This window comes from Homalodisca vitripennis, chromosome 1 (genome assembly GCF_021130785.1).
Source record: "Homalodisca vitripennis isolate AUS2020 chromosome 1, UT_GWSS_2.1, whole genome shotgun sequence".
Taxonomy (NCBI): Eukaryota; Metazoa; Arthropoda; class Insecta; order Hemiptera; family Cicadellidae; genus Homalodisca; species Homalodisca vitripennis.
In genome coordinates this window covers 192,779,417-192,793,683 of record NC_060207.1, presented here as the reverse complement: position 1 = coordinate 192,793,683, position 14,267 = coordinate 192,779,417, and the positions used below count along the sequence as shown (strand labels likewise).

General features: G+C 30.6%; 1 protein-coding gene across 1 annotated transcript in view; it reads left to right on the top strand.

Annotated features, from left to right (window-relative positions):
- Positions 1–14,267, top strand: part of LOC124354406 — a 50,378-nt gene that overhangs the window by 24,153 nt on the left and 11,958 nt on the right. Inside the window, exons 16-20 of the mRNA XM_046804838.1 lie at positions 383–546; positions 1,749–1,869; positions 6,960–7,084; positions 8,667–8,815; positions 13,108–13,369. Coding sequence (XP_046660794.1) covers positions 383–546; positions 1,749–1,869; positions 6,960–7,084; positions 8,667–8,815; positions 13,108–13,369 — 821 coding nt within the window. The remainder of the gene's footprint in view (positions 1–382; positions 547–1,748; positions 1,870–6,959; positions 7,085–8,666; positions 8,816–13,107; positions 13,370–14,267) is intronic.

The following is a 14,267-nucleotide window of genomic DNA, read 5'->3' as shown; positions in this document are numbered from 1 at the left end:
GATTTCTAGGCTTTAGGATTTGGTTGCGTGGGAAAAGTTTTGCTCCTCTTTCCACACAGATGGTGGCCTGTGGACATAAATGCTATTATCCCCTGTTCTCTCTACAAGAACTGATCAACATGAACGCTACCACTGTCCATGTATGTATATGACTAAGTGATATTTTTGATATGTGTTATGACAGCTGTAGTTACTATCGTCTTCCTATTTAATATGTTGTAAAGAAAAATATTTAAAATCTATAAAATATTAATTTAGACTGTAAAGAGGGTTCTTTGCGAATTTATAGGTAAGAATTTTGAATAGTAAAAACTTTGTTAATCAAAATGTAATATATAATTTCTTATATTGATTAAACTGATTGTTCGTTTTTAATGTACAGGGTTCATGGACACCCTACATGTACGGATTTAACCCGGTCATGAACCATGAGCGCATGTTATATGCTTGGTTCGTAGGTGATTCTTGCAGAAAAATGGAGAGTCTTACAGATGTGCAAGTCGCAGATGGTCTGTTGGAGCTTCTTAACAAGATCGTGGGCAACACGTATGCAATAACAAAACCAAAAGCAATACTGAAGTAAGAATATCACCATTTACTTCTAACTCGGTCCTTAGGAAGGTAACACAACAAAAATATAAGGAAGATAACTGTAGTAATGGCAATGTTTTAAATTAAAATAAATAAGAGTTAGTAGCAACGTCAAATACTAAATGCCAAAATGTTCATTATATTTTTATTACAAATGAACTTATTACTAGCTTTCATACAATGTAATTATTATACAGTAAAAAACAAATATTTGATTGTAAAAATAGGCTTTATAAGTTTCCCGCGGTTTTTTTGTTTAATAAGTGGAACGTCATAGTCAAACCATTTTTGATGCCATAAAAGGCACTCCTGCAATAATTTATGGTCACTGAAAGATATTGCCATCTACTTGTACATTTTTTAATACTTTTAATTTAAGTTTAAAGAGAAATATTTTGAAGCTTTCAGAGTAACCTATTTTGTACATGAACCAATGAAATAAAAAATGCTAGTTTCTGTTAACACATGTTTAAAGTAGTATGTATGAATATCCTGATAATAATTATTTATATTTCTGATATATTTTACCAACCAGTATTGTGTTTAATTTCTAAATGCGTATGCATAACCTGTAAATTATTTTAAAATTATTGTTCGTCTGCAATGTATTTATACAAAGTATTCGTTTCACAAAAGTTGTGTTTGTTATAAACTAAGTGTTTTATATTATTTGCTGTTTGAAGGGAAACAAATGTGAGGCTTTACTTTTTCCTTTTTGTTTCGTTCTTCCAGGACTACAAGTACTCATTCCCCAAAAGCGAGCATTTGCTCATGTGACGAACCAATCTCACTTTATAAGTTTAAATGTTGTAAATATCTTTGTTGGTTTTAAACGAAAAAATAACATTCTCATTGCCTTTTTCCTTGCCTCCAGCTGTAAATGTAACTGTAAACGTCATACAGCGCTTTGTAAACCTTCCTTTCCAATCTCTGTTCTCTATAACATTGTACTTTTTTGTTCAGTTTAGGAGTTAATCTAGGAATAATTACCATGATTCTATGCAAGTTGAACAGCGAAAATATTAGCCATCCATATAGGAAAAAATTGAACATTGTTAAATACACTTTTGGTTGGAAAGGTTGTAACTGTTTATTAACACAACACAATTTTATGTTTCAAGAAATGTATCCTTTATTTAAACTCTGCTGTTTTTTAGATCCAACTGGTGCAGCAATCCATACACTTTAGGATCATACAGTTTTCGAACAGTCGAGAGCGACCGACGGAATATTACAAACGAAGATCTCGCCCCTCCGGTCCTAACCAATAACAAGCCTGTGAGTAGTTGATATTATGGTTAGTAAAAATATTTAACTTTAATATAAAAGCTATTTATCATAGCCAAATACAGAAAATATAGTGAAAAGTATTGAAACATGACATAACAGATAAAAAATTTAAATTATTCGTAATGATGCAACCACTTTAAGTAAGCTTTTAGTTAACTCGTCAAATTAATATTCTTAAAAAATAATAGTGATAATGATATACACAAACAAACCTCAATTTGGATTTACCTACTATATATAAAAACCCCTTATAAAATCCTCACATCACATAGAAAATCCTCCATTCTTACAGTATAGTCATCATTTTTAAAAGGGTTTGTTCCTCGCTTGGTAACCCAATAGATTAAAAGCGTAATGCAACTTCTTAATTATTAAAAAAAAACTATAAAAAAGGCAAAGATATTCAATGCTACTATAGCAACTTTTAAATGCAAGTTAATGTTAGGTGCTTAATTCAAGTAGTACTTCAAAGTTTTCCTTGTTACAATTTTTAATTTTTGACAATTACAATTCGGAATAATTCCTAAAACGAGAAATATCTTACAATTACTATAACACACCTTAGAAATGTTATGAGATTGAAGATCTTATAATATCTCAGCTTACTATGTAAAAAGGCGTGAGAGGCTGCGGATAACAGCTTTTACGAGGTAATAATAACATTTCGAAAAGCGTAGAATATTTTCTCATACACAAAAACTTGATTTAGATATTTCTTTAATACCTACTCAGCAGACATAAATACTAACTAATATGCGTTTCAAACTGCCATCAAGTATTATTTTAAGAGAAATTCTTTTAAAATATAAAAAGCAAGTACTTACTGTCTAATTATATATATATAGTATATATATTATATATTATTATATATATATATATATATATTTTTTTTCAGGTACTGTTATTTAAGAGGCTTCTCATCCACACTACTTCTCCACGGTTCACAGTGCCATCGAGGCTGACCGTTGAGAGGCTTATAACGTAATACACTACATACCCAACAACACAAACTGATATTACATGAACTATTATGTATTAAAGTTACTCAACTTGCATCAGTATTTGTTCTTTTTTAGACCCATATGGAGCATTACAGTTAAAATACTGAATTTATTATAATATACGGATGAAATGTGTTTTTTAACAGTTGGACTGAAATTAACCTGTAGACAGTAAACATAACATGATTGATGTAATAAAACGATTTATGCCTGTTTGAATTTTAATGCCATCCCTGGCAGTCCTTACTAAGGTTTAGTATTGTAAATATTATATAAAACTGCAATTATTGCTAAAGTACACATTCTCACATACTTTCCTGTTAAGTAAATGTGTGTAGAATTATTTCTGGATCGTTTTATGTTTTGTTATAACTACATTCTGTGAATTTTACATATTATTAGACTTGTTTATTCCAGAGCAACCATATTGTTTTTTTTTTAATACTGGTGTGAGATTATAGCTTGTTAGTTGCACGTTGTTAAACAATAATGAACATTGAATGAAAATTTAGAATATGAAACAGAATTTAATTAATTTGGCAATAAACTGGTTTCAATTTAATATTTTACCACAAATACTACATTTAGTTTTAAAACGTCCATAAAAAAGTACTCGAGATACTTCTTTTCAACACGGGAGTTATTATTTGCCTTTAACAATAAATTACTGTTTAACGTGTACGTAGAAAAACTTAAGTTTATTTTAAGAACAGTTGTTTTATTCCAAACTTTATGGCTTATGTAAAGAAAAGTTATTTTAGCAAGATAGTTGTAAAAATCAGAAAATATACTAATTTGTGATATTAAAATACAATTTTTATATGCCAATGTCCCAAATAGCGTATATATTCTTCCACAAAAACTCGGGATATTTTAAAGTGATGTTCGTATTTTTATTTTTTTATTTCTTATTTCAAAGTGAAGTAGTTTTTCATAAAAAATAAACTGAAATACATATTTTATAAAAATTTCTGTTAGTCACGTTTTCAGTAGTTAACGAACTACTGTAATGTAACAGTCATAGGAAACAAAATTCTGAAATTATTTATGGGTTGTTGTAAAAAAAGTTTATTTTGTAAGGCTATAATTATAAAACTAACATAGTAAGTAGCTTTGGATAATAGGATTTCAAACATTTGTCATCGTTATATGTTAAAATGTATACCATAATGTTTCAAGAATTAAAATATATTCTCTTTGTTAGCTGAAAAGACAATAAGTACACACAAAATAGATTGTTCAGAAAGTTTCTTTTTTGCGGACTGTCCCTAAAAACGAAAGATACAAAAAATGAAAAGTAAACATTACACATACACGTAAACTGCTTGGAGTCCCGACAGAAGAAGAAGAACCCAGGTAATGTTGAGCCAAGACGAGTATGTTATGTGCGCACGAGTATAGAGGATAAATTTCCATCCTCGAAACGCTGTGTTATACATTTTGTAACATATAACAATGGCAAATGTCTGAAATCCTATTATCCTTTCAAACCCTCCATCGTGAATGCAAATTTTAAACAAAGAGCTTTTAATAACTATAAACTAGCAAACATTTTGAAAAGTCATCACGAGTTTTTAAACTTGCCTCAATGAAGTATGAGACCACACAAAACATTGTTATTAGTATTCAAAAAAATTCACTATTACCAGCTAATACAATTCAAAACTGTGAAAGGTCTGAAGAAGAAAAAATCGGGTTGCCTTATTAATCTGAAACAACAATTTGAGATGTAACCATGATTTGTAATTAGACAACATATACCACGAGATTAATTCGTATTGTTGATTTAGTAGATACTGAGGTAATACCACAAATACTATTCTCGGAATTCAAAATTGTCAGCCTAATTACACAGTGAACAATTGCAACCTTTCAGAGTGTCAGGAAACAACACAAACAAGATTCGTAGAACACTAACTCAAAGTTCAACCTGTATAGTGGAACGCGAACAATATGCTTTGTTTGTTCTTCTATGAATGCTACCATTTGCATTTCTCTGAAAAGAAGATATAAATGAAATGTTATTAACTTGCGTAGAAAATTCTATACTGGATAGGATTTTTGAAAATAATATTAAATACGACAGCTTACATAGTTACTACTGAGAAGTCGCAGTTAGACCATTAATGCCTCTTTCAACTGTTAGCTTGAAAACAAATGAAATTATTATTTTTCCGTTATATCACAGCCAAATATTAAATCTGTCTTTCTTAGAAATATGTCGGATAAGAAATTAATCCATTATTCTTACTTCTTTCCTTGTATTCTTACTCCTATATAGTATGATATATTGTATAATTGCTATTATACGACAGTTTTGTAATAATAGTGTTTCGTTTATACTACAAAATAACTTTAAAAATGTTTCCAAATGTTTTAATTTCAGTTTATTTGAAAAGGAAATCTATTTAAATAAAATGTCCATATAACAATTTGAATCTTTTTATAAAAAGCTGTTTAATAATGTTGGTATTTTTCTTAATTTTCCACTTATTTTGTGTTTGAAATGTAGAAAATGTTACCAGCTATTGGTTTCCTATAGAACGGTAAATAATTTATCGATAGTGATATGTAATATAATTTTCTAAATGTGTTTTCTACAATTATTATGTTTTCTTTAATTAAATATGATATTCGTCACTCAAAAACGTTGATAATAGACAATTCTTACTCAGTACTTCATTAATCATAACTTTGAGTTCTTGGAGGAAATTGTGACTATTTTTACAGTTAAAACGAAGTGCGAGTGATGGTCAACGTTTATCACACAGAGTACACTTTAAAGTAATACCCCACAGTTTGTATGATGGCGGTTTATAGTCTACCAGCCATCCAGTATGCACGTGAATTGTAGAGTGGATATATAACAATGTAGCTGTCCTTATTTTGAGGTGAGTAAGAGTTTTTATAAAAGACGGATCGATGAACGTTGATATTATTCTATTGATCATTGTTACAAAACTATTGAAAATGTTTATGACACAATAACTATAAAACATACATATCTACCTATTAATTGTTTCTATCATTTTTTAATCTCCATATCGTTGCTATATATATGGAGAGTAAATGCCCACCCCTTTATACTTTTTCCACACTACATATATCGACTCCGTACTGTGTCTATTCGCTTTAGAGTATCATATGAATCATCATGGATCAGCTGTATTGCAATTAGATAAGGTTAAAAATTGTGTGATAATGTTTTTTTTTCACTAAACACGATACCGTAATCCGCTTTTGATATCTTCATTCAGTCTTGAGATATTGATACTTTACATAATATTAAAAAATTTGTTGCTAACACATTAATGCTAAGTGACTACTAAAATGAAAACGATTATATCTTATAAACAGTTCACATTTAGATACGTAGGTGTTCAAAGTAGCCTCCGACATCTTTATAGCCTCCGGTATCCTGTCCACAAACAATTGCCATTAATCTTGAGATTATTTTGAAGTGACATACTATAGAAGAATATTCAATAAAATAAATTACTTTTCAATTGGACCATTTCTTTATGTGTTGTAGGCAATTTTTCAGTGTTGCGCTACTTCACGTGTTTTGTAAACTCAAATTTGTTTTGTGTAATAATAAAAAATATATATATATATCTATAACGAATAAAAGTATTAAAAACCCTTAGTTTGGAATCCTGATCTAAATATATAAACTTAATGAAAATTAAATACTCGACACACAATAATCTTGATGAGTCGTTAGTTCGGAGTACATATTCGAAGAAATTTTGAAAAAGGTATGAAAGTGCGTTTAAAATTCACGATTTAAAATAATTACACGGTATAATAAATACGTCTATTTACGTCATATGCATATTAATCTTCAGTAAGTTCTCGATATTTTTAGCAAACATGTCTGAAATGTTATACTCTTCAGTCCACACTGAAAGTGGGGCGCTGTAAACTCGAGTTAGTTCGAATATTGCAGCCACGGTAATAAAGTTTTTATGGCAGCTAAATCTCTTCATTATCAACGTCAACAACTACACTGATTTGCTATGAAGCAATGTAGTTCTAAGGTCAAACTGGGCAAGGCCACTTGGTCATCAACGTTAATATGAAGCCACCGGTTATCTCTTCCGGAACCGGCAACTGTTGGGCAATGCTATTCAGGCTGCCATGATCTGCTATTTGGTACTGTTTTCTCTCCTCGTTTCCCAAGGCTACACCAAGTCAATAGGGTAAGAATAGTCATTCATAAAATATTTATTACTCTTCAGTTGACATAAAATATATTTCCTCAGTTGAACTTTCAGACTTAAACACAAATAATAAATTTAATGAAATAGAAAAATACAATCTGTAAAAAATCAACAATAAACAAGAGCTCCCATATATTAACACAATTTAAATATAAGCAAATGTTCTTAACTTGCTAAATTAATTGTATAGTTTCTGTTTTTAATTTCCTCTACAACAGTATACATACAACTGTAAGCACTAAAATTAAAATTGAATTATAAATTTAACATTTATAAATTTGCCTTGGAATATTATAATTACAGATTAGGTTGTGCAGCTTTGATAATATTATAATTTCTGTACAATATTATGACAATTTGGGTAAATCGTACTCTGAAATTGGGCAAAACATTGTTTTAAAAATCTACAGGATTGTTTTTTGATCAACTAAGTTTATTAATTTTAAATACTGAAACTTTAATTGTCCCCAACGAAATCCTGGTATAAATAGTAATTCATACTCCCATATGTTCAACATTTTACTTTGTTAAAATGTATATTCTTAAGATTCAGAATGTCCTCATTTCTGCGGTACAAGTAAAATATATTGTAGCATATAACAGAGCAATAAAATAGTTAAACACATTTTTAACAATTAAAAAACTAGTTTAATAGGTTTTTTAGGTGTATCTTAATATTTAAGATAGTTGCTGTTTCACGTTTCTAAACATAATAGTTATATCTGAGCTAATAATAATTGTAAATCTACACGGAATTTATACTTATTTTTTGAATAGACAAGGCGTCTACAAACGTTTTCGTTTTTACAAATATTGGATATCTTGTAACGTATCTTTTTGGCATCCAGGAAGCATTATTTTAGTGGCCATGTTGCAGCAGCATTATATCCTTTGTTTGAAGTTTGTTTTTGACGATGGAAGGATTATGAAGTAAACAGGATTTTTATGGACATTTGCCATCGGTCAGTGATACAAAAAGTAAGTAACACTACCTTTCTAGATCTGCAATCTGCTCTCTTCTTCAGGTAATAACTTACCTAACACATAATTAAAAAACTAGGTTAAAATAAACATATACCAGAGCGTTGTGACACGCGTAAGTCAAGAACCTCAACCACAACGAAGAAGAGATCAGATCGCAGATCTCGAAACGTAGTGTTACTGATCTTTTGTATCACTAAACGATGGCAAATGTCCTGAAAAATCTTATTTACCTCAGAAATGTATCGTTGTACCCGTGTTTATAACGATAAAATTTACAACATATAAAATAAATATTTTTATAATGTTAATCCTGAAAAATTAATATTATGATGCGAAAATCAATATGAAGAGATGGGATGGTAATTAAATTACGCAGCTTGGGCATTCCCCAGGTGAAATAGTTGCTCCCCGAAAGGACTCGGCTTTTCTTGAATAAAACACTTTATATCTTTAAATATCAGTTTATTTTACGCTAAATTCATATTTAGGTGTACTTTCAGGTATTTTTTGTTTAATATATATAAAATACATTGCAATTACTTATAAATTCTGCGTCATTAAGAAAACAACGTTCCAGGGATGCTCAAAGATACCGGGTGGTGATAGTGGGGGCTGGAGTGTCAGGGTTCACAGCAGCGGCCACCCTCCTGGAGCACAATGTCACTGACCTGGTCGTGCTGGAGGCTGCAGACAGGATTGGCGGCAGAATCAACACAGTGCAGTTTGGTACGAAACTTAGGAAATACTGAGTAACAAATACAGAAAGTTTCTAAAATACCTATGGAAACTGTATTAGCTTCGGAGTCTAGAGCCAATTTTCACTGTATAAGCACACAATCGGGATTTTCTTAAAATAGGATAGGGTAGAGGAATTTTCCGTAACAAATAAATAAATTGATTAGCACACAGTTTTTGTGGTGGTCTAAATGGAAGTGTATGTGGGTTGAAAAATATATTTTTTCCTTAGCTTGATATATTTAAGACTAATCGTCACACATAAATAATCACCGTCAGATAACTAGACACAGATACATTTATAAACGTTTTTTAAACATTGGTTTAAGTTTGTCAAGGTAAAAAATTGTATGTAATAAAAAGCTTCGTTCCAAATGTTTTAAAACTTTTTGGGTCAATCCAATTTCGCTTGTATCAAAACTAGTGAGTCTTACGATATATTTCTTTTGATAGATTCGATATTTAAAAAATTATATTTTGTGCTTATGGAATGCAAATATACGACCATAAAGATGTATACTTTGAGCTAACAAGAGATAGCAGTTCAATGTAATATGAGCACAGAATACGAAGTAGTCCAACTTCTTAGTAGTTCGTACCTATTTTAAATTGATAAAATAGAAATTGGAAGAGGTTTATTTTATAAGTAATATTAATATTTAACATTGCACGATAAATGTTAAATCATTTTTAATTTATTTCAATCGATGGCTACCAATCATAAACTTTGATATTTAAAGTGTTTAGTACAATAAAGCGCTTGAAATCGTTTTAAACAATCTTTATTAGTTTTTGTTAAAGAACCGGTATAGTATTTGTAATAGTCGTAGGAAAATATCCTGTTTCCTTAAGAAAAATAGTTAGTTCTTCTCTCCTTTCTTTTTTATTAAATCGTAAAATGATTCTTACTTAGAATTTCATCCTTAACTGTTTACTAGTAATTAAAAAATAATTAGAATTAAATAGAATATTATCTATGTTTTAAACTTTATATTATTTCGAAACCAATCGAAAACATTTCGTTTTATTTCATCTTCTTACATAGTTCGATAAGAAGATATATTGGCAGAGTTCTATACTTTATTTACAAAGTTCGGAGTTATTAATTTTAGGCAAAACCACAAGGTGAGGAGGTTTATAGAAAATATACCTTCATATATCCATTATGTGTTATTGTCTTGTATGGATACAACGCTTCTAATGTTGCTGTATTATATAAACAACTTTCCAAATCATTCCTAAAACAACATATGTTTCTTTAAACATATAAAATTAGGAATCAAAGGGTCATGATTACACTAAATAGTTATTCGATACAATACTATAGTTTCGATTTTGGCCAGTTTTCTAATCTAGTATTATACATATTAGCGTTATTTAAAATTAATAAAATGTATTGTTTACATTGTTATTGCCTAAAACAGTAAATTTATAATGATATCAACACCAGAGTCTATCAAATCGACCCATTTTAGAATAAGGGGCCAGATTACATTTCCATACAGACCCCTTGTAAGTGAAACCACAACTACAGTGGAATAAGGGGCCGATTAAGTATCCATACAGACCCATTTTAAGTTACACCTCATCCATAGTTGAATAAGGGGTCAGATTTCGTGTCCATACTGGTCCATTTTAAGTCAAACCAAAACCCATGGTGGAATAAGATGATAGATTACATGTCCATACCGATTCCTTTTTAAGTCAAACCACACCCATAGCCGAATAAGGGGACACCTTACTTATCTATACACAACCATTTTGTCACACTACACCCATAGTGGTGGAATAAGGGACAGATTAGGTGTCCATACTGACCCATTTTGAGTCACACTACACCCATAGTGGTGGAATAAGGGACAGATTAGGTGTCCATACTGACCCATTTTGAGTCACACTACACCCATAGTGGTGGAATAAGGGACAGATTAGGTGTCCATACTGGCCCATTTTAAGTCACACTACACCCATAGTAGTGGAACAAGGGACAGATTACGTGTCCATACTGATCCATTTTAAGTCACACAACACCCATAGTGGTGGAATAAGGGACAGATTACGTATCCATACACACCATTTTAAGTCACACTACACCCATAGTGGTGGAATAAGGGACAGATTACGTGTCCATACTGGCCCATTTTAAGTCACACTACACCCATAGTAGTGGAATAAGGGACAGATTACGTGTCGGTACTGACCCATTTTACGTCACAACACCCATAGTGGAATAAGGGACAGATTACGTATCCATTCACACCATTTTAAGTCACACTACAGCCAAGGTGGTGGAATAAGGGACAGATTACGTGTCCATACTGACCCATTTTAAGTCACACTACACCCATAGTATTGGAATAAGGGACAGATTACGTGTCCTTACTGACCCATTTTACGTCACACAACACCCATAGTGGAATTATTGGACAGATTTCGTGTTCATACTGATCCATTTACTGTTAAATCAAACCAATATTGGAACAGAGGTCAGATTACGTGTCCATACTCACCCATTTTAAGTCACACAACACCCGTAGTGGAATAAGGGACAGATTAAGTATCCATACAGACTATTCTGATACACTACACCCATCGTGGAATTAGGGGACAGATTTCGTGTTCATACTGATCCATTTAACGTCAAATCTAACCAATATTGGAAGAAGAGATCAAATTTGTTGTCCATACTTACGTATTTTAAGTCACACCACACGCATAGCGGTATAGGACATTAAAATTTGATTATAGCTCAGTGAATCCTAATTATAACTTTCTTAAATTATTCTCACCTTCACAAAGTTTCGTGACGAACAGGTTTCCGACTTAATAATTGTTTTCCGTTAATTTCAAAGTTAAAGATAAATCTGTCGAGGTAATATCTTTGTAATACTCACACGCATATGCAAATGATAACATTCTTACAAGGATTTGTAATAAAATAGTTTTTGTTACTAGAGTATGGATTGAACATATCAAAAATTAATCATAGTTTGACGGTGTTCCCTTATGTTTACAAACAAAAATTAAATTCAGTCAACGTAAGCTATTTTAAAACATGCGGGTTTTGCGAAGAGAATTGATAACACATCAATTGTGGAATATAATGTGATAAATCACTATTTTTAACTCCAGATACTCAATATAATGTTTGAAAAAACTCAACCAAGCTTTTTTAAATCGTTTCGTTATCAGTTCGAACGATAACTCCTGATAGAAAGGTCCAAGAGACTTGAAACTTGGTATATAGGTTTCTTTTTCCGCCTTATAGAGCTTTATTCGTTTTGGGATAAAATGTTTAAAATTAAAACAAAAATATAACTCTAAATTTGTTGCATAGGTATTATGGGTTACCATCGTGGCCACGAGAAGTCACAGAATATTTAAGACTACAACTGTTCACTTAGTTATGGGTATTTTTTTCCGAACGAATGTCTAATTGTTATGTAGGATTTGATGCTCAATGTCGGATTTTTTACAGCACAGTTTCGCGGTTTGTAAGTTAACTACGTTTTAAATACCAGTGTACTGTAATACTGTAACGACTTCCTTACAATTTTATCTAATAATTAAAATAATATTTAAACATGCATCGCATGCGCAAATTTCATATTTTCTTGAGTGTTAATGCTTATTAATTGATTTTAGTAGGAGCAAACCAAAATTAAACAAATCAGTTAAGTATTAATTTAAAACAAACACTCTAATAAAATTGGTTTTTTAATTTTTGTGAGGCCTTTCGTACTCAATGAGAACATCTTCAGACCCACAATAAGCAATTATTATTGTCACTACTTGTATATATTCTCATTGAGTACGAAAGGCTTCACAAAAATAAAAAACCTATATTATTGGAGTGTTTGTTTTAAATTAATATATAATTTCCAATAAGAAAAGAGTTTCAAGAATGTATCAGTTAAGATTTTCAGTATTTTCAATTTGTTATTTAATTGTACTGTACTTACTGCTTTACAGGAAATTTATTTTTAAATATTAGCAAATTTGTATATTTCTATTAAAATTCAAAATAGGTGAATTAGCTATTCACTATCAGTATTAATAATTGTCAAGCTGCTGTCTAAGTATGTCAACTTACATAGTACTTACATTAAGATTCAACATAGTAACTCTATTACGGTTTATTGTCTTTACATTTATTTACTTATACACTAGGTGGTACTCGATTAATTTGTAGTACCGTAAATATGTCTCTAATATAAGTAATGACCAAAACGCAGAAGTATTATAGTATATTACAAAGCTCTGCTAATTCTATTACATTTCAGGTGGAGTGCCAATAGACAAAGGGGCCGAGTTCTGCCATGGGGAGGAAGATAATAGAGTCTACGAGCTGGTTAGCCCTTATAACTTCTTAGCTTCCTATCAGGACCTGTTAGATGGAGAACAGTGTATGTACGTAAACAGTTCTGGTGCAAGACTTGATACTCAGAAAATAACGAACATCATTGAAATCGCGATGGAGCATGAAATGTTTGGTGAAGAGTTATCACATTTCAATGGATCAATAGGTGACTTTTTCAATCCCAGGTAAATATTTTGTAAGGTGAACTTGTGGTCCAATAAATAACACTAGTTCTACCTTTAAAAATCCATTTAATTCTGTTATAATCCCTTCCAGTATTTAAAATCAGAAAAGATAATATGAAGCATATCCCAGTTTAAAACAAAAGAAGAACTAGTATATTTTAGTGAATAATTTTCTAAACTACTAATATAATACTAAAAAAGCTGGAGTATAAACGCAAAAACATTCTTAATTTTAAAATGTACTGGAAATAATAAAAATGTTTGTATCGAAGTAATAGAGTTTATCTCCTTTAGATGTTTTGAAACAACCTACAACTAACACATAAAACATTTTACACTTTTAAGAAGTATATAACTTGGTGCAGTTCCATCAAAATTTTGAAGAAAGCACATAACCCTTCTAAATTTTGATGGCACAGCATTGTTATTTATAATAATGGAATAACAATGATATGGCAAAAGTTGAAGGTGTCTATGCAATGACTACCAGACAAAGTCCACTTTGAAACTTGGTCTTAGTTATTTAATTGAAAGTTTAAAATGTATCATAAAAATAAGCACAAGAAATAATTATGTAGACATGAAAAGTGTAAACTATTTATGTCCATATAAGTTTTAACAGATATCGATTAAGTAAATTGGTATTTCTTCCAATTTAAAATTTCCGTTATTTTTCTACATAAACATTATATTTATTGGTGTAATTGTTTAAAACAGACCGAACTGAATAGTTACAGATCAATATTTTTCGTTATAAATTTTAATTAACAATAAACATAACACTACAACATTATGGGTTTACATCGTTGCCCTCTTGTTTAAAAAAATATTCTTGTTTGGGACTTCTTAGAGTAGTAAATAAGAATGTTTTTGACGCAATTCCTCCAAGGGGATTTCA